Below are 25,568 nucleotides of genomic sequence, written 5' to 3' on the forward strand. Positions count from 1 at the left end.
GTGTATTACATTTAAAAGCCAGAAATAGGTATGTGCAATGCTGTTAATACTTATCCACCTAACCCTCATTAACATGCCTATTCGAGAAGTACATTTGTACATAGGTTTATTTTTAATGAATATCATTCTAGGTAAATACATATCGGTGTATAATGATATTATAATATTGTTATGCTTAACTACTACTAGACCTTCAACGACTATTTTACACTGATGCCAGTTCGCACTCCGAGGGTCAGGGAAATCACTTCTTGCTCTGAGGGTCGCTCATTAAACTCTCGCTTCATTATTCTCTTGGATAAGAGATCCTCATTCTCGTCGAACTTTAACTCGCGCTTCACCCTAGATGCCTCGCTTTCGTCATCGTCCAGCTCGAAAACGTTGTTATCGGTGAGTGCCAAGTGATTGATTTCATTGAAGAACAAGGTCTTTGCATTTCGAATAGTTCTGTCGTAGCCCGGATCACTCAGGGGTGGCAGATATGTGGCAGGGATTCGGCTTGTGCCCTTGTACCCGGAATCAGGGCAACGTGGATCAATGGATCCTGGGTAGCAATAGACAGGTGTGGTACCAGCGATCGGCGTTCTTGTCGTTGTCGCTGGCAGGCACTCAGGATCCGGTGATCCTGGATAGCACCTGGGCCTGGGTGTCGTTTTCTGGGGGCAGCGACTGTCTGTAGAGCCTGGATAGCAATTTGGCTTGGAAGTAGTTACAGGAGCTCTTGTCGTGGGGGCAGGCTGACACTCAGGACCGTTGGAGCCAGGGTAACATCTACTTGCTGTTGTTGGCGGAAGATAAGTAGCTGGTTGGCAGTAGGGATCGTTAGAGCCAGGATAGCAACGCGGCTTGGGTGTAGTTATCGGCGTTCTCGTTGTTGGAGGCGAATAAGTTGCTGGTTGGCAATCGGGATCATTTGAACCCGGATAACACCTAGGTCTAGTCGTAGGAATAGTTGTGCGTGCCGTCGTTGGTGGGAGGTAAGTAGGGGGCTGACACTCAGGGTCCTTTGAGCCTGGGTAACATCTCGGTTTTGGTGACGTCACTGGTTCCTGTGGACAGCGTCTATCCGTCGAGCCAGGGTAACAATTTGGCTTGGAAGTAGTTACGGGAGTCCTTGTAGTCGGAGGAGAGTAAGTTGCTGGTTGGCACTCTGGATCGTTGGAGCCAGGATAACATCTTGGCCTTAAAGTTGTTGGTTGTTCGCAAGCAGGATCAGAAGACCCGGCGTAACAACTTGGTGTTGAAATTGGAGTTCTTATAGTTGTGGGCTGTGTCGGTTGCGGACACCTTGGATCAGTTGATCCTGGATAGCAATTCGGCTTTGGCGCACTTGTAGGCGGTCGATAAGTTGATGGAGGTAAATAAGTAGCAGGCTGGCATTTTGGATCATCGGAACCCTCATAACACCCGGCCTTCCTTGTTGTCGGGATTTTCGGGCATCTCGGATCTGGGGAGCCAGGGAAACAATTCAGGCATTCAGGATCTGATGAGCCGGGGAAGCACCTAGGCTGCGCAGTAGTGGGTTGTTCCTGTGGACAACGACTATCTTTTGAGCCCGGATAACAATTAGGCTTGGGTGTTGTTACAGGTGTTTTAGATGTTCGTGGCTGGCAGTAAGGATCGCTTGATCCAGGATAACACCTTGGCTTAGATGTAGGAATTGTTGTTCTAGCCGTTGATGGAGGAAGATACGTTGCAGGCCGACAATCAGGATCTGTAGAGCCTGGATAACATCTTGGTCTTGGAGTCGTTTGGGGCTTCTGTGGACAGTGACTATCAGTTGAGCCTGGATAACAGTTAGGTTTCGATGTAATTATTGGCCTTTGAGTTATTGGAGGCGAGTATGTTGCGGGCTGACAGTCCGGATCATTGGAACCCAGATAACACCTTGGCTTGGGCGTAGCAATGGTTGTTCCTAGTGTTGTTGGTGGAAGATAAGTAGCGGGTTGACATTCAGGATCCGTCGAGCCCGGGTAACACCGAGGCTTTGCCGTCGTCACTTGAGGACAGCGTAAATCTGTCGAACCCGGATAACAATTTGGCTTGGAAGTTGTCACAGGTGGTCTTGAAGTAGCTGGTTGACACTCTGGATCCTTTGATCCTGGATAACACCTTGGCTTCAAAGTAGTAATTTGCGATCTTGAAGTCGGTGGCGTATAAGTTGCTGGTTGGCATTCCGGATCATTAGATCCTGGATAACACCTCGGCCTAGATGTAGTTATAGGCGTCCTTATGGTGGTAGGTTGAGTTGGTAGCGGACAGCTGGGATCCGTTGACCCTGGATAGCATCTGGGCTTGGGTGCAATCGTGGGAGGACGACGAGATGAAGGAGGCAAATATGTGGCAGGCTGACATCTCGGATCATCTGAACCATCATAACATCCTGCCTTCCTTGTGGTTGGAACCTTGGGACATCTGGGATCTGGCGAACCGGGATAACAATTAAGACACTCCGGATCTGTTGAGCCGGGATAGCACTTTGGCTGCGGAGTAGTAGGTGGTTTTTGAGGACAACGAGCATCCGTCGATCCTGGATAACAATTAGGCTTAGATGTTGTTATAGGTGTTCTGGTTGTCGGAGGCGAGTAAGTTGCTGGCTGACAAGCGGGATCGCTTGAGCCCGGATAACACCTTGGTTTTGAAGTAGTTATGGTAGTTCGGGCAGTCGTAGGTGGAAGATAAGTTGCAGGCTGGCAATCAGGATCTGACGAGCCTGGATAACATCTGGGCTTTAATGTAGTTATGACTGGCCTTGATGTCGGTGGGGAATATGTTTTTGGTTGGCAATAGGGGTCGGTTGATCCCGGATAACACCTTGGCTTAGTGGTGGGAATGGTTGGTCTTGCAGTTGTTGGAGGAAGATACGTTGCAGGCTGACATTCAGGATCTGTAGACCCAGGATAACATCTTGGCTTTGGTGTCGTAGGCGGTTTTTGTGGGCAACGACTGTCCGTTGAGCCCAAATAACAAATTGGCTTCGATGTAGTTATAGGCCTTCTAGTAGTTGCTGGTGGTTGGCAGTCAGGATCATCGGAACCAGGATAACATCTGGGCCGAGCCGTAGGAACCGTAGTGCGTGCCGTTGTTGGTGGTAGGTAAGTTGCAGGCTGACATTCAGGATCCGTTGAGCCAGGGTAACATCTAGGCTTCGGTGTCGGAACGGGTTCTTTTGGACAGCGAGTGTCGGTTGAGCCCGGATAACAATTTGGCTTGGAGGTCGTTATAGGCCTTCTTGTCGTTGGAGGAGAGTATGTGGCTGGTTGACATTCTGGATCATTAGATCCTGGATAACACCTAGGTCGAGATGTAGTTATAGGAGTCCTTCTTGTGGTTGGTTGAGTTGATTGCGGGCAGCTGAGATCTGTTGATCCTGGATAGCATCTGGGCTTGGGTGCAATCGTCGAAGGACGGCGAGATGAAGGAGGCAAATATGTTGCAGGCTGACATCTTGGATCATCTGAACCATCATAACATCCAGCCTTCCTTGTGGTTGGAACCTTGGGACATCTGGGATCTGGCGAACCGGGATAACAATTAAGACACTCCGGATCTGTTGAGCCGGGATAGCACTTTGGCTGCGGAGTAGTAGGTGGTTTTTGAGGACAACGAGCATCCGTGGATCCTGGATAACAATTAGGCTTAGATGTTGTTATAGGTGTTCTGGTTGTCGGAGGCGAGTAAGTTGCTGGCTGACAAGCGGGATCGCTTGAGCCCGGATAACACCTTGGTTTTGAAGTAGTTATGGTAGTTCGGGCAGTTGTAGGTGGAAGATAAGTTGCAGGTTGGCAATCAGGATCTGACGAACCTGGATAACATCTGGGCCTTGGTGTAGTTAAGACTGGCCTTGATGTCGGTGGGGAATATGTTTTTGGTTGGCAATATGGGTCGGTTGATCCCGGGTAACACCTTGGCTTAGTGGTGGGAATGGTTGGTCTGGCAGTTGTTGGAGGAAGATACGTTGCAGGCTGACATTCAGGGTCCGTTGAGCCAGGGGAACATCTAGGCTTTTGTGTCGGAACTGGTTCTTTAGGACAGCGACTATCCGTTGAGCCTGGATAGCAATTTGGCTTTGATGTAGTTACTGGCCTCCTGGTAGTCGGAGGGGAATAAGTGGCTGGCTGACATACCGGATCATTAGATCCCGGATAACACCTAGGCCGGGCTGTTGGAATTGTGGTTCTTGCAGTTGTTGGTGGGAGATATGTTGCTGGCTGACACTCAGGATCTGACGATCCCGGGTAGCATCTTGGCTTGGACGTGGTAATTGGTTGCTTAGTTGCAGGTTGACATTCAGGTTCCCTCGAGCCCGGATAACATCTAGGCTTGACAGTTGTAACAGGTAGTCTTGTTGTTGGAGGTGAGTAAGTAGATGGCTTGCATTCAGGATCATTGGATCCTGGATAACACCTAGGCCTAGATGTAGTGATAGGTGTCCGTCTCGTGGTTGGCTCAGTTGGTTTGGGGCAAGTGGGATCTGTTGATCCTGGATAACACCTGGGCTTAGGTGCGATTGTGGGAGGGCGTCGAGATGAAGGAGGTAAATATGTAGCAGGTTGACATCTTGGATCGTCCGACCCATCAAAGCATCCTGCCTTCTTTGTGGTGGGAACCTTTGGACATCTTGGATCTGGCGAACCGGGATAACAATTAAGACACTCCGGATCTGTTGAGCCGGAATGACACTTAGGCTGCGGAGTAGCAGGAGGTTTCTGAGGACAACGACTATCGGTAGAACCAGGATAACAATTCGGTTTGGAAGTAGTAATGGGCGTTCTTGTTGTTGGTGGCTGACAATAAGGATCACTCGAACCAGGATAACACCTTGGCTTTGTTGTAGGAATCGTTGTTCTTGCTGTTGTTGGAGGAAGGTAAGTTGCTGGTTGACAGAAAGGATCCGGTGATCCCGGATAACATCTCGGTTTTGGAGTCGTTGGAGGTTTCTGTGGGCAACGACTATCTGTTGAGCCCGGATAACAGTTTGGCTTCAACGTAGTTATAGGCCTTCTTGTTGTCGGAGGCGAGTAAGTAGCTGGTTGGCAATCAGGGTCATTCGAGCCCGGATAACACCGTGGCTTGGATGTCGGAATTGTTGTTCGTACCGTAGTTGGTGGGATGTAAGTAGCCGGCTGACATTCGGGGTCCGTTGAGCCAGAGTAACATCTAGGCTTTGGTGTCGGAACGGGCTCTTTTGGGCAGCGTCTGTCTGTTGAGCCCGGATAACAATTAGGCTTAGACGTTATTACAGGTCTCCTTGTCGTCGGAGGAGAGTATGTGGCTGGTTGGCATTCTGGATCAGTAGACCCTGGATAACACCTAGGTCTAGATGTAGTTATAGGTGTCCTTCTTGTGGTTGGTTGAGTTGGTTGCGGACAGCTGGGATCTGTTGATCCTGGATAGCATCTTGGCTTGGGTGCAATCGTGGGAGGGCGGCGCGATGATGGAGGTAAATATGTGGCAGGCTGACATCTTGGATCATCTGAACCATCATAACATCCTGCCTTCCTTGTGGTTGGAACCTTGGGACATCTTGGATCTGGCGAACCAGGATAACAATTAGAACACTCCGGTTCTTTTGATCCGGGATAACATTTAGGCTGTGGTGTAGTAGGTGGTTTCTGAGTTACACGGGTAGCTGGCTGACATTCTGGGTCAGTAGACCCCGGGTAACACCGTGTGGTAGCTGCAGGCTGACAGCTGGGATCTGTTGATCCAGGATAGCATCTTGGCCTTGGAGTCGTTTGGGGCTTCTGTGGACAGCGACTATCAGTTGAACCTGGATAACAATTTGGACTTGATGCGGTTACTGGCGTTCTTGTTGTTTGGATTGGTGTTCTCCTTGTGGTTGGTGGAAGATATGTAGCGGGCTGACATTCAGGATCGGTAGAGCCTGGATAACATCTAGGTTTTGATGTAGTAATAGGTGATCTCGTTCTGGGTTGGCAGTCCGGATCAGTGGATCCCGGATAACAACGTGGCTTTAACGTAGGAGTCGGAGTTCTCCTCGTTGTCGGCGGAAGATAAGTTGCCGGTTGACATTCAGGATCATCAGAGCCTGGATTACACCTAGGCCTAGATGTGGTAATAGGAGCTTTTGTTCCCGGTTGACAATCAGGATCAGGTGACCCCGGATAGCAACGTGGTTTGATCGCAGTTCTTCTCGTTGTTGGCGGTAGATAAGTAGCTGGTTGACAATCCGGATCGTTTGATCCCGGATAACATCTTGGCTTTATTGTTGGCGGTGGTCTGACGCGGCAGCGGGGATCGGTTGAGCCTAAAGGACAACTGGGCTGGGATGTTGTCAACGTAGGCTGCGGACAACTGGGATCTGTGGATCCAGGATAGCACCGTGGCCTAGGCGTGAATGTTGAGGCTATTGGTATCCTGATCGTTGTTGGCGGCAGGGAAGTGGGCGTTGGGCACCCTGGTTCTCTGGAGCCGGGATAGCAACGTGGTTTTTGTGAGATGAGATGATCCTGTAGACACTGGGGGTCCGTAGATCCCTCGGAACATGGACCTGACTTCGCACTGCCGCAAGAGTAATCCCTTTTGCAAGCACCATTGCACAGTTCTATGTCACACTTCAGATAAACCTGGGATCGGTCGGGGAACCTAAAGGCTTTTAAAGTATTATAGTAAGTGGCCGTTAGACTAGAGGGCGCTTCAAACTTTCGCCACTCCCCAAATATTTTCTCCTTTATCGAGCATCCTCTTTTGTCCGAAAGTTGCAATCTCTTCGTGGTTCTGGCCTCAAAGTCCATGTCATCGGAGGCATAACATTGCAGTATATTAATGTCCCATGCCTGTTCCGAGTGCTTGACGTTTATGGTAAAAGTTATGTCTGTTCCGAGGGTAAGAGTGCCCTGAATGGGTTTGACATTGGGCGGAGACCCAGTGCCGATTTCCATCCAGCACTCCACAGGACCACTTGGCGTATCCACAGAAATAACTTCGAGCATGTCCACCACAAATGGCTTGAAATAAACAGTCTTCTCACGCTCGTCGCCCCGACTGCACGATATTTTTCGTGCGATATCGAAGCTATTTTGAATATCCCTGTCATCCTGGATAATCAGGATGTTCTCGATCGAAGCGCATACGGAGCACGAGGGCTTGCTGCCGCATCCATTGTATGGCACTGTGAATATGAAACTGCGACCCGCTCGGTCGCCCTTGACGTAGCTGGTTTAAAATAAAAATGTAATTAAAGAAAAGGTATAAAGCTAATAATGATAAATACATACTTGCATTTGGGGTCGTTGTAATACCCCTGACTGTAGATGACTCCCTCGAAGTCCTCGGAGAACTCCACCTCAACCATCATGCCATTACCTTGGTCGCATTTTACATCGATCTTCTCGATGTGCTTAGCTGACAGAGAAGTGTCGCGAGTTAATCTGGTCGAAGAGTCGTCAAACTCAAGTTCGCTTAAAACATCATTGAGCGCCTCATCATCGCTCAGATCAGTGCCCGAAACAGTGACCTTGAGCGTTATGCAAAATAATAAATATATATTTTATGGTTTCTAGATGGTTATCAGTAGTGTACGCACCAAGAGCAAGGCCCACACGAAAATGTGGCCGATGTTGACCATTTTTAGTTAGTCTGAAGCTTTATTCTGCAATATAGTTAATGAATAGGTATAAAATATATTTATGGTGTTTACTAGCAGCTGTTTACGAGCACTTAATTCACTCTTTAATCTTTGTCTCAATGCTATTAAACTATTATTATTTGGAATATATTAAAATTTAGCTTTATTGCGGAAAAACTAAAAAAAACATTATTGAATATAAGAGGCTAACTCATTTAAACAGGTATAAGTATGTAAAATAGGTTGTAATTGATTGAAGTTTTTTTCTCAGCCCAACCCTACCATTTATTTTAACTTTATCTTCTTATACAGTAGACAGGATAATATTTCTGTTTATGGCTTTAAACATTAAACTGCTAATTCAGCTTTTTATTTATGGCCAACTTGGTACTTGTTGAATTGGTCGGTAACTTAATGCCCCGATCAGCCTTCCTTTTGGGTGACTCATTGATGAGCTCGGCGAAAAGGGCTATTTCGATACGATCTTAAAAACCATATATCAAAGCATAAAAGTGACGAAAAATTAATTCGCCCAAAATCAGATACGTATTTGCATTCGCCGGGTTTGTCAACCGATCTCTAGCGTTGGGTGAGGTAAGATCTTCTTTATCGCTAATTACGGTTGAGTGCAACCTCTCGAGTATTTACACGAGTTGCCAACAGCCGGACCTCTTTTGCCCGACGAATGGAGGGTGCTGTGCACCGACACTAAAACGGGTTTGGTTTTTAAATAATACAACTAACCTTTAAAAGAAAAAAAGCTGGGGATTTCAAAATCCATAAATTCAAAACTCACACACGAAGCAGCAAAGGGAGTAGAGAAACAAATAGTGACTAGTGCCTATTTGCTTAGCCGCAGTTGATAAAGGGGCTTCGATTTGGGGCCTTTTGTGTTGGCATTGGCTTCTGCAATTTGATGGCGCTGTTGTTTTTGCCGAATGTCTGTTGCTGTTGCCATTGATGTTGATGTTAGCCCCGGATGATTAGGTGCTTTTTCATTGTGGCCTGGCCCCTTTTGTCTAGGTTATCCCAAGCATTAGGCTAACGAGACGTAAAAAGTACCATTTGATTGCGGATGACTTTGGCGTGAGAAGTCTGCTGTGTGTTCTTGCGTCACTCATTAATTCGATTCAATGGTGCGACCCATAAATACTTGTTCTAACCCGTGAATAAATCTCTCATTAAGTCCAAGAACCCTAAAGCTAAAAAGAAATAGCTTATTGATTTTTCTCATTAGTGATCATAATGTCTTCCTGTTCCTTTCTTTTGTATTATACAAAAATTCCCCCAAATAACAATATGTACATGTTTCCCCTAAATGTTAGGCTTCGTCTCGGTTGTACAAAAACACCTTAAATTTAGCAAGATATCCAGTAGATGATGATGAAACACCCGCCCATTCATACGTCCGATTCATATTCAACACGATTAATATGGCATCTCTTTTGCTCCCTGCTTTTCGTTGGCTTAATCTTTGACGACCTAATTTTTTTGGGTTTTTGGTGGCTCACAACATTGGCCTGATATCTCAGTTTGCACGTTTTTTATATGACTGCATAATTATGCCCAATTTGATAAAAATTGGTTCACTATGTCAGAAAATTGCTCATTTGTTTTTTGCCTGCTTTTAAGTATACCATATTTTTATGTTCGCCAGTTATCAAGATATAGTTATTTGCAAACCTTAAATTAATAGTCAGGTCATTTATTTAATTGCTATACAAACACATTAATGGCTTATTTCGATTGAAAGACAAACTTTAGAATATAAATATGAGTATTTATAGGTACACAATCATCTACTAAATCTACGAATAATTATAATTGGGCAATTATAATTTTCAAAAGCCATTATTGAATAGTGATTTGGGTGTCGAAATTGGAAGTTGGAAAGAATGAGTGTTTCGCCTGTGGATCCTGAGTGTGTGCCCAGTTCATAAGCAATCATATTCAATTGTGTTGGCCAACGATTGAGCGTTAATAAAAACAACTTGGACATTGATGGCTTCACCCTGAACTTTTGACATTTCAGCGCCTAGCATAGGCGTATATCTAGGTATTAATCACGGCGAACAGGTGATTAGTCCGCGGGCTTCGATATGCATATATGTATATTGTGTTTGTATGTCCAAATGCGAGAGTGATCTCTGCGGCGATTGATTTAACCGACATTGCGAGTCTGGTTCTCATAATTGGGACTTAATTCATTGACAAATTGGTGAAATGCTGCTATCTTGCATTCTGGCTGTCTGTTATGGTCACATCTTGATTTGCTTTATGGCCAATTTAGGATAGGCGCCAATTTGGTAAGCCGCTGCTGATCGCTTGTCTTAAAATAGTCATATTATCAACAGTCTAATTTACATTTTTGCGTTGCATATAAGTGGGTATTTATTGCCACTTTGCATATATTATTAAGTGCAAAACATATTTTTGTGAATAAAATTCACGAAGAGTTTGGTGAACTCAAAAATAGGCTATAAAAACCGCGATATTCTTAATTTGCTGGTCTGCCATTAAAAACCTGTGAATTATATTTCGGGGTACTTAACAAATTAAAATACAGTTAGCAATATTGACAAATAAACAACGAAATGCAAATGACATTCAAACACCGGATCTGAGAAACTTGTTTGGCGTTTAAATGATTACAAAGAAATGCGAAAACGGGTAAACGGATTTACAAAAAGAATTCTACTTATTAATCCTAAAACGCTTAAATCAATTGATCTTCTCCGAAGCTCATTTGTACAAGAATAAAAAATATGCGCAGTTGGAAACCGTGAGATTTAAGAATCCGTATTATTTCGGGTTTAACCCGAAGTTTGCCAATTTTATTTTGGCTTTATGATTCTGTCATATTCGTAACATTACTTTTTTTTGATTTGGAGGATATAATTACTTGCGTCACTGACATTCCACTTTCGACTTTTTATACCCGTTACTCGTAGAGTAAAAGGGTATATTGTATTCGTGCAAAAGTATGTAACAGCTAGAAGGAAGCGTTTCCGACCCTATAAAGTATATATATTCTTGATCAGGGTCACTAGCCGAGTCGATATAGCCATGTCCGTCTGTCCGTCTGTCCGTCTGTCCGTCTGTCCGTCTGTCCGTCTGTCCGTCTGTCTGTCTGTCTGTCCGTATGAACGCTGAGATCTCGGAAACTATAAAAGCTAGAAGATTGGCATTTTGCATGCAGATTCTAGGAGTTCCTACGCAGCGCAAGTTTGTTTCAAAAGGTGCCACGCCCCTTTAACGCCCACAATCGCTTATATACGATTTTAAAAATTTAAATATTTCGAAAAGTAAAATGCAGTTTTATTGTGTTTATCAATACCTATCGAAATGTAGAGAAATTTTTCAAATCGGACCATTCGTTAAAAGTTATGCGTGATCAAAGTTTCTATCTCCATCTCCTCGCGCTCCCTTTACCTGAGTAACGGGTATCTGATAGTGGGGCACCCGACTATAGCGTTTTCTTGTTAAATCACCATATATGATAACCGGCGAAATGTAAAATCAAGGTTATTTCTGCGTGGGACTTAATGAAAAAAACAAACAATTACATAAATTTCTGTGGCTTTCATTGATTAAATTTTCTTTTTAAGTTCATTAAATCTTTTCTTTAATTTTAATTAATTGAAATATATAAAAAACTATAAAAAAAGCTATTTTCCTTGCATTTTCAGTTTATATTAAATTTTAGATCAGTTTAATTTCAATAGATTTACATTTGAGACTCAAGATATCGAAAGAATATAGCAGCTTGCTTTATGAATTTATATTTTTGGGGAGGATCATTCTATAACTAAAATAATCTAACAAAAAAAACTATATAAATTTTGTGGTGTTTAAATTAATCATGTTGTTGTAAGTTCACAAAATCACTGGAGTTGGTAAAATGTAAAAAGGTAATTTGAGAGATTTTTGAAATCTATGAAATTGGAAAATATAATTTTTAAAATAATTAAATATTTAATGAGGAATTTTATTAATTCAAAAGATTCTAATTTTAGTCCCAAGATATTTAAAAAAAAAGTATACCACTTCGCTTTATTAATTAAATATTGGTGAGTGGTTCCTTCTATAACTTAAATAAACTTTAGCTTTTGGGTATTCACTGAGTTCACTTTTGGACCATTCACTTGCAGTACATTAAATCGAATCACATTTTTTGGCCTTAATTGGAGGCGCATCGTGGTAAGCACTTAAATTCACTTGGCTGTTTCTTAGTGGAACACATTGACCAATTGGCTAATTAATCGACGGCCATCATATCATTCGGACTATCACTGACTGGACTTGGACTTACTGCACTGGCTGGTGGACTCGTGCTTGGGGAAAAATCGCTGGGATGCAGCTGGCGAAGTGGACGTTGCCGCACTAAGCGCCGAAGAGACTCGTCTTCGTTTATATACACACACGGCATATGATTTAACAAAAATCGTTTCGGATATTGCCTCAAAAATCGAAAGACGCGGCAAGTAAAATAACAGCAACAAAAAACACCAATGCTAGTAGCTTTATATATTGTTGTTTATTTTACGTCGCTCGTGGTTTTATACACGCACACTGAACTGGACTCGGGTAGTACGATTTATTGCCAAGCTGGGCTTATTTATTCGCCGAACTAAACGGGTCCTAAGCAGCAGTAAACATAAGTATACAAAAAGAATTCAGATTAGGATATTTATCTTCTAAGCGTTTAGAAAAAAGGCTAAACAGTACCAGCTTTCAAGTGAGTTTTTTCAAATGTGAAAGGTTACGTGATAATTATCTCAATACATTTCAATTTGTTTGCCAGAACAAGTTGTAGGATCACTGGATTTCGTACATATAGAATATTAAATCGAATGCATTTAATAAATACAAAAACAACAGTTGTGTCATTTGGAACACAATTAAAAAGCTTAAAAAGTTGAATGTAAATTTAATTTAATTCTAAAAAAGCTGTTCATACTTGTATTCAATTGGAATTAGCAATTAAATATCTTTAATAGTTTACGATCATATTTTTCCTTTTCACAAATTACACATCCTTTTACTAACAATAGTTTTAAAAATATCTAGTTTTGTGGATACAACCAATGGAATTGATCATTAGGAAATGAAATAGAAACCTAATGAGTAAGCTATTAATAATGCAAAAGTGAAATTTTCAATCATAAATGCCATTGAACCTAGTGTGGACCATTTTTATACGGTCATTAGGCATTAAGTTTCAAGTCAAGGCCAACATAGTTTCTTGGATCGTATCTAAGGGTATTATGATCATTTTTTTCAAGGCCATTATGGGGCGTAGTCGTTGCATCATGTCACCATCATTAATATAAACATTTTTTAATTGACTGCTCAGAGATAGAGCATCCAGTAGCCCAACGCCTGGAGCCAACTATTTCCTCCATTCATGTGCAGATCGTGGGCAGAGCGACGCGTGAGCAGCATCCACACGCCGTCTTAGCCATCTCAGCCGTCTCAGCCATTTGAGCCGCCGTCTTAGCCATCTTGACCCAAGCGCGCGACTGGCACATTTCGTAGCTGGGGTCTAAAAACTGAAACTGAAAACTGAGCTGAAAAACTGCACCTTCGCCGGTGTGCTTTTAGGGCCATAGAGTCAAAATCCGTCATTGTAACTACCTCCGCTGGTGAGTGGACTAGGATCGCAGGGGGAATGGGAATGGGAATGGTGGCCATATGGAGATGGCGATGGAGATGTTGTCATGCAACTACAGCCGGCATAGCGGACAGGTTGACGCCAATTCCGATGCCGATGCCGATGCGCCTGGTCATCCCTAACAGGTATTAGTATTCAAAGTTTTGGAAGCCCAGCGTCCGCTTCGTGATGCTGATAGATTTTAGCCAAATGGCAACGGTCATGGCGAGATGGTAATGGTAAGTCAGCGATCGGGGCTGTCGCCATGGGAAGAATACGGATGGAGATGGACGGTAAGGTAATTCCCTTAGCCATAGTCACACTAAACCCGAACTTAAACCCAAACTCAAACCCAAGCCCATACCCACATGCAATCACGATCGCATCGCGATAGCAGAGGTGCCAAAGCCGCTTCTGCCTTTGACAAACATCACGTAACCTAGACTGCAATTCGATTACACCCGGTACTCGCAGAGTCCGATGATATTTTGTCGTCAGTCAACTCTAACCATTTTCGAGCCTTTGAATAAATTAAAATCGATGAATATAAAAAGAGCTTAGTCCATTAAATTAAAAGATAATGTGTGTTCCCCAGACAGCGGATGAAAATAATAAAACCCTTAAGCCAAGTTTGATTCTCATATTTTTTACAAATTTAAGGAAAAGGTCAAATATTTTGTCCATCTAAACAGAGTTTTATTGCCAATGCTTAGTATCCAGATTAATATGTATACTAAATTCCTTTTAAATAACTTTAGGGAAGTTCCCATTATTAAAACTAAATCATTCATATAAACATAATTAATTGATTACCTTATATTTTGCCAAAAAAAAAATAAATCACTAAGAACAAAACTATTAAATAAATATTTTCTTCCTAAACTGGTATCTTCTATTCGACTATATTTGTATTTAATTGTTTTTCTTTCATGTTTACTAAAAAACATGCCTTAATACATTGCACTTAACTTCGGTTGATTAGGCTTTACAAAACATAATGAAATGGTTCGGGCTCATACATAAAACTACAAACTTATGGTTATAATAAATTTTGGTCGCATCAAGGGTGTGACAAAATATCTATTGCGTGGATCAACAAAGATCACATATTCTTGCATACAGTCGGCGGCACAAGAGAAACAAATACGCGACCCAGAGCTCAGAAACTTAGTCATTACCGGACATAGTTAAACATAAAAAAATAGTCAAAAGTAGACATTACTTGATCTTCAGCAAGTTTTGATATTTCAGACACACCTTTATTGCGAATAAAATTAACTCCAATGCTTAAAAAAACAAGAAAATTTTAAGTACATATTTATGTGTTTGCTTTTTGACGTTGAGGTTTGTCCATATATCAATTTTAATAAAAGTCTTACAATTAAATTTTCTTAGTGCAAAGTACGTTGTAATGTTTCTAAGCCAATTGTGCGTTAATTTAACATCAATATAAAATCATAATCTTTAGACCATAATATATACTCGTCTGATTTTAGTTAAGATTTATGAACTGTAAAACCATTTACCATATTCATCAACTGACAGCATTCCTATTATAAATGTCGGTCTATTGATTGACATAGTGAAATAACTATCTTCTCAATGAAAATGGATATGGCTATTTCATTTCCGGTTTTTGAACCAAGCACAAGCAAGTTTTAAAGACAAGAAAGAGTTGTTTTAAAAGTATGCTACACAAATTATACATAGTTTATTTATTGCTTATAAATTATTTGTCTTTGATAAAACAACATCGAAAGGTATACATTGGGGGGTTTATTGATATAAATTAAATACTAAGACTTGGTTTTTTATACCCTTGCAGAGGGTATTATAATTTTGGTCAAAGGTGTGCAACGCAGTAAAGAAGACATTTTCGACCCTATAAAGTATATATATTCTTGATCAGGATCGCGTCTTGAGTTTATATAAGCATGTCCGTCTGTCCGTCTGTCTGTTTCAACGCGAACTAGTCTCTCAGTTTTAAAGATATCGTATTGAAACTTGAACAAGAAAGGAAAGCTAACTTCGGGCGGAGCCGAAGTTGATATACCCTTGTAAAATACTCTGTAAATTATATTTTCCAAAATTATTCATATGAGGAAATTCTTAATACTAATAAAAAATCCCAACTTACTAACTTTAAAAACACCAAAGTTATAGCATTTCCAATCGTTCAGTTGTATGGCAACTATAAGATATAGTCGGCCAATCCTTATGAACTTTAGTAGGACGGATTGATTGGCCAAAAATAAAACCCATAGAAAATCCCAACTTCCTAACTTAACAAACACCAAAGTTATGGCATTTCAGATCAATCAGTTATATGGCGGCTATAGGATATAGTCGGCCGATCCTTATGAAATTTGGTAGGTCGGATTGATTGGCCAAATATAAAACCGATAGGAAATCCCAACTTCCTAACTTTACAAACACCAAAGTTATGGCATTTCCGATAAATCAGTTATATGGCAGCTATAAGATATAGTCGGCCGATCCTTATGAAATTTGGTAGGTCGGATTGATTGGCCAAATATAAAACAGATAGGAAATCCCAACTTCCTAACTATACAAACACCAAAGTTATGGCATTTCAGATCAATCAGTTATATGGCAGCTATAAGATATAGTCGGCCGATCCTTATGAAATTTGATAGGTCGGATTGATTGGCCAAATATAAAACCCATAGAAAATTCCAACTTCCTAACTTTACAAACACCAAAGTTATGGCATTTCCGATCAATCAGTTATATGGCAGCTCTAGGATATAGTCGGGATATAGCCGTTCCGACATATATACTGCGTGCAAAGGAAAGAAGGCTGTGTGCAAAGTTTCAACTCGATAGCTTTAAAACTGAGAGACTAGTTTGCGTAGAAACAGACAGACGGACAGACGGACATGGCTATATCAACTCAGGAGGTGATCCTGATCAAGAATATATATACTTTATAGGGTCGGAGATGTCTCCTTCACTGCGTTGCACACTTTTGACCAAAATTATAATACCCTCTGCAAGGGTATAAAAACACACCCTTCGTTCCTTTGCACGCAGTATATAAGTCTAAACGGCCGGGATCGGCCGACTATATCCTATAGCCGCCATAACTTTAATGTTTGTAAAGTTAGGAAGTTGGGATTTTTGATAAATTTTTGTAACAGGTAAGAATGGAAAGGTAGTTATAAATTGTGTACGTCATTAACAGTCACTATAATTTAAATACAGCTTTTGTTTCTTGTCAATGTAATGTAATCTTTTTAAAAACTATCCCTTTAGCTTTTTAGATTTCGATTTTTTGAAACATTTTTTAGTGTGACATTTTTTATCGCACTTCAAAAAAAGCTCACCGAAAAGCTGATTCCTGTCCGTGTGGAAACATTCTGCAAGTGAAAATAGAGCTTTAGAAATTGATGCAAAAATCGATACAGTCACAGCTGTTCGTGTACAACAAGTGAAAGTGTCCCGGAGTGCCGCAAAATATTCCCCAAAAAAATAGAACAAAATCCCTGAGTTCTGAGCTCCAAAAGTGGTCTGTGAGGCGTTAATTCCTTCGGAGTTGGTTTCAATCGAATCAATCAGGATGCCGAGCTCGAGACGGGCGATTCTGAAGCACATATTGTCGGGAATATGCACCAAAATGAATCGCACCAAGTCGGTGCCCACTGACGTCATGGAAACGCCGCTGAACCGATGCCTCAACACCTTCGACATCGCTCTGTTGGGTAATTGATTATTAATCAATCGATTACCGGCTTGATTCTGAAGTTTTGGCTTATTTTAAGGAATATCATGTTGGGTCTCTAAAAGTCTAACCTTATTGATTCAATGCTCTTTGGGGAAACATATGCTAGCTTTAAATGAATTGTTAGGGAGACCCAAAGATACTCCAATTGGAATTTAAACAAGGGCTTCCCAATATTTAAATTCAAAATACAGATCGGTTTTAAAAGATACATATTTCTCAGTGCCTCAAGCATAAAAATTACGAATCTTTTTCTTAAATGTTGGTTTTGGCGACCTCTTCACTTGTTAAATAGTATGGCTAGCCGTTGAAAACAAAATCCTTACTCTTATTTAATTTTTGAAAAATTATTGTTACAGAGCTTAAAATGCAGTTCGGCACAAGAAAGTCAAACACTAAATATTGCTTTATTGTTTACGACACCCAAGATCTGGTTCAAAAACCTCCAGAGATTTAAAAACACAACACATAGGACAACAATATGATTTTGCTTATCTACACTGTACAGCACCTAAATTATTGCCTTGGAACCACCAGAAATTTGAGCACCATCCCCTTAAACAACACTTATCTATATAATTTCCATTTCCCCCAGGCATCGGCCATATGGTTGGTGCTGGCATCTACGTGCTGACCGGAACTGTGGCCAAGGAAATGGCCGGACCCGGCATCATATTGTCCTTCGTCCTGGCCGGCTTCATATCCATGCTGGCTGCCCTGTGCTACGCGGAATTCGGGACGCGAGTTCCGAAGGCGGGGTCGGCATATGTGTACACCTACATCTCGATGGGCGAGTTCTGGGCCTTCGTCATCGGCTGGAACATCCTGCTGGAGCACATGCTGGGAGCAGCCTCGGTTGCCCGTGCCTGGAGCGGCTACGTGGACTCGATGCTTGGCGGTTGGATAGGCAACACCACTCTGATGCTGACCGGTGGGATCCATGAGCCCGGACTGGCCCAATACCCGGACATCCTGGCCTTCCTGGTCTGCATCGTTTATGCGGCTGCCCTGGCCGGAGGAGTCAAGGCCACGGCGATGTTCAACAGTCTGCTCACCCTGGTCAACATAGCCGTCATGGTGCTGGTCATCAGCGTGGGATTCTGGTATGCGGACACCAAGAACTGGTCCGAGGCGGAGGGTGGCTTCCTGCCCTACGGCATTGGAGGAGTCATCGCGGGAGCGGCCACGTGTTTCTATGCCTTCGTGGGCTTCGACTCGATAGCCACTTCCGGGGAGGAGGCCAAGAACCCGTCGGTGTCCATTCCCCTGGCCACGGTGGTCTCCCTGTTTGTGGTCACCGTGGGCTACATCCTGGTGAGTGCCGCCCTGACCCTCATGATTCCCATCAGCGAGATCAACCCGGCTGCCTCGCTGCCGGAGGCCTTTGGCCAGCTGAACCTCTCCTGGGCCAAGTACCTGATCTCCATTGGGGCGCTGTGTGGCATGACCACCACTCTGCTGGGATCCCTGTTCGCCCTGCCCCGCTGCATGTACGCCATGGCCTCGGACGGACTGCTCTTTAGTTGCTTCGGGAAGATTAACCCCACCACCCAGGTTCCCCTGCTCAACCTAATGGTTTCCGGGGTGCTGAGTGCCTGCCTCGCCCTGGTCTTCGACCTGGCCAAGCTGGTGGAGTTCATGTCCATTGGCACCCTGTTGGCCTACACCATAGTCTCGGCCAGCGTGATCATCCTGCGGTACAGGCCCATGGAGCGGATCCACACAACCATCAGGGTGCCAGCGGTGGCCGGCAGTCCCGATGACGACGACGATGATGATGAGGATGTGGCATCGCAATCCAGCATGGACACCTCCTCGCCCACCAGCGAGATGATCGAGGAGGTGTTGGCGGGCAGGTTGAAGGCCCAGTTCAGGTGTCTCGAGCCTCTGCTGGGGCGCTTCGAACCCGGATCCGTGGTGTCCGTAGCCGTAATGCTGTTCATCTTCCTGAGCTTCGCCATCTGCGTGGAGCTGAAGGTGTCGTGGACACAGCTCTATACGGGCACCTGGTGGGCCCTGCTCATCTACGGATTCATCATCTTCGCCGCCAGCACCTGTGTGGCCGTAATAGCAGTCCACAACCAGAACACCCGTGGCATGATCTTCAAAGTACCCCTGGTCCCCTTCGTTCCGGCTCTGGGAATCTTCTGCAATATCCTGCTGATGGTCCACCTGGATGCCGTGACCTGGGTGAGGTTCTTCGTCTGGGTTTGCATCGGAATGGTGGTGTACTTCCTCTACGGGATTCGGAACAGCAAAGAGGGCGAGATCTGCTCCTCGTACTCCATTCTAATGACCACTTCGGAGGCTGGAAAGGTACCGTGGGGATCCTTCAAGGCGCCTTCTGGTGGCAAAAAGGGCGGAAAGCACACCATCTTCGAGAGATTCACGGGTCGCAGCAAGGCGGAGGACAAGAAGTCCATTGTGGAGGAAAGCGAAAACGAAACCTCCGGCTATTCCTAAGTCAATTCTTCCAAAGCCACGACTTCAGATCAGGGACTAGAAGCGAAACGAATATCGGCCAGAATCAGATACAAATATTTCGGATTTAGATTCTGTTTTTAATTTCTGTTAATATTTCACTAAAAAATCAAATGTAAATAGCTAAACTTCTTATGATTCCTTTATGATATTTTCTGTGATTTCTTCAAATTACTGCTTAGTTATTTACTTAGTACCAGGAACAATATGAGATATGTTGTAATTATGTAATACTTTATTTTTGTTAAGGGCAATGGTTTCGTGTCTGATTTTGTATGCGTTTTCGAACTGATACGGTCTGAATCTCTGCTACAGGTGTACTTAAAAAATCTCTATAAATACCCCATTCGAATTCTATGCATTCCGATAACCCAACGTTGAACCAGACATATTGCTAAACTTATGATCGATGAACATTTTGGTATAAACTATAACAACGTACCTTTACCACATTACAGTATAGCTGTCTACAGTGTATTATTCCAAACAATATGGCAGAAGCGGTATTACGCAAAGCATATTTACTCTGCAAACGTACAAAATAAATTTATTAAACGTTATGCACACACAGCATTTGTTAAACAATACATACATGTCTTTAAAAACCTATATATTTATATATATATAACTGTGTAAATAAGCATATACAATATTATATATTTGCAAATATATTAATTGATGTACATTTGTGGCTTGTGTTTCTCTTGGAATTAAACTTAAATATTGTTATCTTGAGAAAATACAGTTTTTGATCTGGGAAATATTAAGCACAAATAAAAATGATAATTTTCCTTTTTGAATCTATATATATTTAGAATAAAGTAAGATTATTTATTTCAGATGAAAACGTGTATACAAAAAACTTAAGGTACTATTTCAAACCTTATTATTATTACCGAAAATCTCAGCGAGGAAACAGATTACCTTCGTTTATTGTGGTTCCTTCTGTACTTGTGTACAGTTGATTTAATTTTTTAGGTCATTCGAGGGCGTCGTTAAATCCAAAATTCCTACAGGCAGAGAACCTACCCTAATAAGAAGCGTAGGCGCATATGTTCAGCTGCAAGGATATCTCGGAATCTCAGCATCATCATTCCACAGGAAGCAGGTGGTGGTGCACAGGACCATTTGTAGGTCTTTTTGGACTGCAGGCTGTATTTAGTGCGTAGAAGCGTGGAATTTCATTAAGGGATGCTGGATCCGTCGCTTTAAAGACCTACATTTTCATGTAAAAAACTTGTTTTTGGATTAACTGCTGCGGGATAACAATAAAAAAGCGCGAATCTTAAAAGATGTCTTTAAGACTGACTGTAAACCTTGCGTAGCAAACTTTTAGGCGAATTTTTTAAAGTCCCACAGAAATTATTCAATAACTAAACAAACCTTATCAGATTTCTGATTGCATGATTATATCATCGTTATTGCGCATATATTTTCTTTGAAATTTTCTAGTTTTTTTTGTTAAAAAATGTAACAATGATGATAGTATAAAAAAGAGGTTTTCCAGCTAGTTTAGTGTCACAAAAGAACAATAGATAGGGCTCATCCCGGGTGAAACAGGGTCGCGAGAAAATACAATGGGCAAATAAACGGCGCAATTACAAAATTGAAGAAAAGGGCCAAAGTTCGTTTGAATCTATATGGTGAAAAATGAGAAAACTTGACAAAAATTTGGACGAAACCCACCCCATTGAAGATACGATTAAGAATATTTTCCATTCATAAATGTAGATGGATTTACTTTTGTGTGGAAAAACTGTGAAATTGTTTTACCCTTTCATAATAGGTTTCCGGAAAGCCTGGAAAAGCACATATGCATGACAAACCAACCTCTCAAGAAGGGGTATTCTTAATGAAACTATTTTGGATAATATTTTATTGAAAAATATCCTTTTGATAGCTCAAACCATTGTCATATAGGGGTTGACAGGGTTAATGGTGTGCTGCAGTCTGTACCCCACTTTCTTTTGTGTCCGAGACGAGAATAAGGGGTTAATTTTTTCTTCAAAAATTCATTTTCCATGACCAGCTAATTTTTTGCTGCAATGCGTAAATGAAAAGCAGGGTGACCGCTATTTTGGCTATAGAAAGAATTTTCACCTGGGAAATGCCGGTGCTACCCGTATTATAAATGTGTCGCAAATAACCAACCTTTAATTCCAGCAGAAATGGCAATATTATACATGCATCCTGAGACATTTCCGCTTCGGTTCCCACGCCGTGACTGGTAATAATATTTCCGAGCATGTGTGCGAGAAAACATCAATACTATTTCGACGGGGTATCTCTTTCATACAAATATTTTGGACAATGCCTAATCCTAGGCATGCTGGCATCTGGGAAATGCATCTGGGAAGATCTTAAGCCCGAAAAAAGGGCAGCAATTTTCACCACCTACGCATAAATGTGTGTGACTGGGAAAGTGTTTGCTGTACTTGAACCCATGTTTTGTGTCCTTCAAACTGAAAGGAATTTATCCTTAAGACTAAACGAACATAATTTCCATGAGAAAAATACAGTAGTCGGGAAATATAGTAGTATGAGTACATATTGCTTTTAATAATTTTCAGTTTAGATTCTTTATTATATCTTGACATGAAAAATAGTAAATAGATCGTTCAATATCAACGTTTTTTCTGTGCCTTATAATTAAAATAAAGTTCAACAGCTTTTCTCATTACATGTTTTTTTCTCTTTGTAATAAAAAGAAAGTTTTAATGATTTCTATTGACAGTATGTAAGCAGCTTGTCTAATGTTGGATAAGCTTAAGGTATTTTTAAGTAGGTTCATAGTAGTTCATATTAAATCTTTTCGTCGGAAAATCCCTCTATAAGTTTTAATCAGATCAAGTTCCCTCGCATGTTTTGCCGTCCACAGAGCGTCGCGTTTCCATGACAATTTATACACTTTTTCGAACCAACCACCGCCTAGGTATGTGGTCATTGCACCTGATGTTATTGTTGGCATTAAGCACTTTCTCCAAACACCGAAACAACCTGTTGTGTTGTATACTGCACGCTCGAAAGAGTGAGAGTGTATCTTCTGTGACGCCCGATCCGATTTACCGTTCGTAAATGGTATTTACACCGATCCGCTAAATTTCGTTAGGATCTCAAAGCATTTCACTTCCATAGGGTCGAATCTGTGTTTCTACATCATTAAAAAAAATGTATCATTTATTGCTAATACCATTTTTACTTTTTCTTAAGTTCTTACCTATTTTTATATACAAAAGGATTCTTTTTATTACTCTTTAACAATTTATAGATACGAATTTCGAGTTTTTTTATAAACTTATGACCAGCTCCAATCAAAATACCTGGCTACAACATATGTATACAAATTATATTTAAATATATACTAAACAACATTTTTACCAAACTATACATATCAAAATATTTGTTTTATTTTGATTTGTTCTTTTATTTCTTACCTTTAATATGTATTTTATTTTTTTTTGTTAAAATGTTTCTTACATTTTTTTCTAATATACATATGTATGTATGTAGTTCCACTACAAGTGTAATCGACGTGCTTATCACGTGCAACGTTTTAATCTACTTTTTTATAAATGCCAATCATCGCCATGCATCATGCATTTCCCATCCAAAAACCACTCACTTCGAGAACTTCACCTTCCACAATTTCGTGCGAATCTGAAACTTCGAAGTGAATAATAAAACTCCTGCCCACCAGTATACTAGATATTCAAGTTTATGTGGTTGTTCAGGGAATGTCGTTCGTTGTGACGGGGCTTCAACTGGGGAATCAGGAAGGGGAATTGGATTCGGAATCGCGAAGCGTCGTCATCCCGAATTGATGACGCAGCCGATGACGCATTCAGTTTGGCGACTCTAAAATGGGGAGAGAAATCTAGATTTTATGCCAGCATGGCAACAACAAAAAACTCGCTCGTTCAGACAAAAACAAAAAGCACGCGGAAATTTTAGCAAAGCTACATCCACTTCGCTCTTCGCAAGTCGCGTAAAAAAGTAACCGCTTTCATAAGATATCTCAACCGAATCAGTTTTGGTCACAACACTGCTTCAAATTTAAATTTAAAATGTAACGTATTCTTGGTTAAGCTTGAAGTACAGTGGGTTGCAGGGGCTCTACAATAAAAATTATTTCGTTATTTTGTAAAATAGTTGTTTGTTATAAGTACAGTCATTTTATGCAGTCTGATGAAATTGTAGAATCAACTGGTGAAATCGTATTACTATTTTTGAGCGAAGTGTTATATTTTCCGCCAGTTAAAATATAATATCATTGTGAAATTGCTTAACAATTTGTTGTTTGCGAATGTTAAAATGTCTTATATCATACAATAAATTATAAGAATACTAATATTATTAGAAGAATAGAAAAAATAGTTTCCTTATTTAAAAATCGAGTGAATTTATAAGCCGTTAAATGTTATTCATTACCTGAATAAAACAAACGATATTCATTTAGATGTAAATGCTTTTAAAAACTAAGGATCAATTATTTTGTGACTTATATAATCATATAATTCTTTGCCCCTAATTATAAATTTCTCAGTAAGCAAATGAACACTAAGCATTCAGCTAAAAATTAATAATCATTGCAAACCATGATGAAACACAAATGTGATTTCCATTCACATATGTACGTGATTATTTGTATAGAATATATTTCCGGTGTATATATTTTCATATTAATATGTTCATGCCTTCTTAATCATATTAATAAGTGCAGTGACCAGAACGAATCAATAAAAATGTGGCGAATAAGTATGTCATACATACACGTTTCTATTTTTGTTTTAAACAATATATTTTTTAATCGCCGCTTGATATCGTCACCCTTATACTTTAACCCCTTGTTCGGTTGGATTGGTGTCACGGTACCAGTATAATTTTCGTTTAAATCTTCTTTTTGAAGAAACAGATACAAAACGTGGAAAGGGACGGCGAAAAATGAGAGAGAGACAAAGTTTTGTTTGTTCTGTTCGCGATTTTCTCATTCGTATTTATCGGCTAAGTCGGGAGTAGAAGAAGAAAATAAACTGGACGTTGCGTTTCAAAAAGATCGTTACATTATGAAAAATTCAATCGAAGAGATCTGTGAAAAACGCATTGATAAAAACCAATGCCCAAAATAAGTTGCATGAACAATTGCGGTTAAAGTAATAGCATTTGGAAAATGTTAACCAAAAAATAATAAAAATGTACACACTAAATGGAAAATAAAAGTCGTTAGGCTTAAATGTTCTTGAATTTATTTTCTAACCAATATTTAACAATGATTTATATGCAAGGAACTTTAAGAATGAGTGCATATGAAATAACAATTGTGTTTTTAAACTCTTAAAAATACAAGTAAAATAAACGAATTGTTTGAAAATATTTCTTGCATTTCCTTAAAGAAATAATTTTGTAGGTATGGAAAAAGGTCATATTAATTTCTTGTGAACGGTGCTACATTCTTGAACGCGTTTGTGTGTATTCTCAGACGAAGAGCAGACGGATGTCTTTAGTGGGAAATCACCTTGCGCCAGCTGCAACTGCATCGCATGTACAGCCCTGCACCAATGCACTATATAGTGGACTATAGTGCTTAGGGGTGGAATAGTGCAGCTGACATAGAAATCTACCTGCGACATAATGCCGCTCGGTGGTTCTTACCTGCTCCTCGAAGATCTCCTCTGATCACTACCTTCTGTTCTTGTCGTAATTCCTGCGTAGCCCAGTGATCCTCGTTTCGGGACAGCTGCAAAAATCTTGAAATTGTCTGCACTGCGAGGACAAACAGCAAGACATATACATATGTACATATACAGACAAATGATCACGCACAGGAAGAAATTCGATGATCGATTTGGAAGATCCATAAGATTGGAGGGCACATTTCAATATTAAACTGTATGTAAGCAATGAAGCTTTCATAATTCGAAAAAGTTTTATTTGATCTTATTGTTTTTTCAATATATTATTGGTATTAACATTGGATGTTATATTTTTATATTTTGGGAACTGTTGTACAGGTCCGAAAATCCCCAATAGTCAAGTATACATATGTACATACAATATTTGGTTTGCGGAATAAATAAATTACGGTAAAGCGTCAAATTATACCA

At 41.0% G+C, this 25,568-nt stretch overlaps 2 protein-coding genes across 2 annotated transcripts; one reads left to right on the plus strand and one right to left on the minus strand.

Annotated features, from left to right (window-relative positions):
- Nucleotides 1-89: 89 nt before the first annotated feature.
- Nucleotides 90-11,965, minus strand: LOC108037881 (mucin-2). Its single transcript, XM_044461594.1, has 4 exons — nt 11,904-11,965; nt 7,550-7,615; nt 7,242-7,480; nt 90-7,179 (listed from the first exon to the last, which is right to left on the minus strand). Exons 2-4 carry the CDS (start codon nt 7,589-7,591, stop codon nt 201-203), a joined length of 7,260 nt encoding a protein of 2,419 aa, XP_044317529.1. The 5' UTR covers nt 7,592-7,615; nt 11,904-11,965; the 3' UTR covers nt 90-200.
- Nucleotides 11,966-16,689: 4,724 nt separating this feature from the next.
- On the plus strand, nt 16,690-20,159 carry LOC108037899 (cationic amino acid transporter 4). Its single transcript, XM_017114569.2, has 2 exons — nt 16,690-16,966; nt 17,582-20,159. The coding sequence occupies exons 1-2, from the start codon at nt 16,825-16,827 to the stop codon at nt 19,447-19,449; spliced, it is 2,010 nt and encodes a 669-aa protein (XP_016970058.1). The 5' UTR covers nt 16,690-16,824; the 3' UTR covers nt 19,450-20,159.
- Nucleotides 20,160-25,568: the final 5,409 nt, after the last annotated feature.

This window comes from Drosophila rhopaloa, unplaced genomic scaffold, assembly GCF_018152115.1.
Source record: "Drosophila rhopaloa isolate 14029-0021.01 unplaced genomic scaffold, ASM1815211v1 contig_47, whole genome shotgun sequence".
Taxonomy (NCBI): Eukaryota; Metazoa; Arthropoda; class Insecta; order Diptera; family Drosophilidae; genus Drosophila; species Drosophila rhopaloa.

Coding starts and splice junctions, on each gene's coding strand:
- LOC108037881 (XM_044461594.1), bottom strand. CDS start 7,591: ATGGTCAACATCGGCCACATTTTCGTGTGGGCCTTGCTCTTG. Junction 7,481..7,549: donor TCGTGTGGGCCTTGCTCTTG/GTGCGTACACTA, acceptor ATAACGCTCAAG/GTCACTGTTTCGGGCACTGA. Junction 7,180..7,241: donor TACAACGACCCCAAATGCAA/GTATGTATTTAT, acceptor ATTTTAAACCAG/CTACGTCAAGGGCGACCGAG.
- LOC108037899 (XM_017114569.2), top strand. CDS start 16,825: ATGCCGAGCTCGAGACGGGCGATTCTGAAGCACATATTGTCGGGAATA. Junction 16,967..17,581: donor CTTCGACATCGCTCTGTTGG/GTAATTGATTAT, acceptor CATTTCCCCCAG/GCATCGGCCATATGGTTGGT.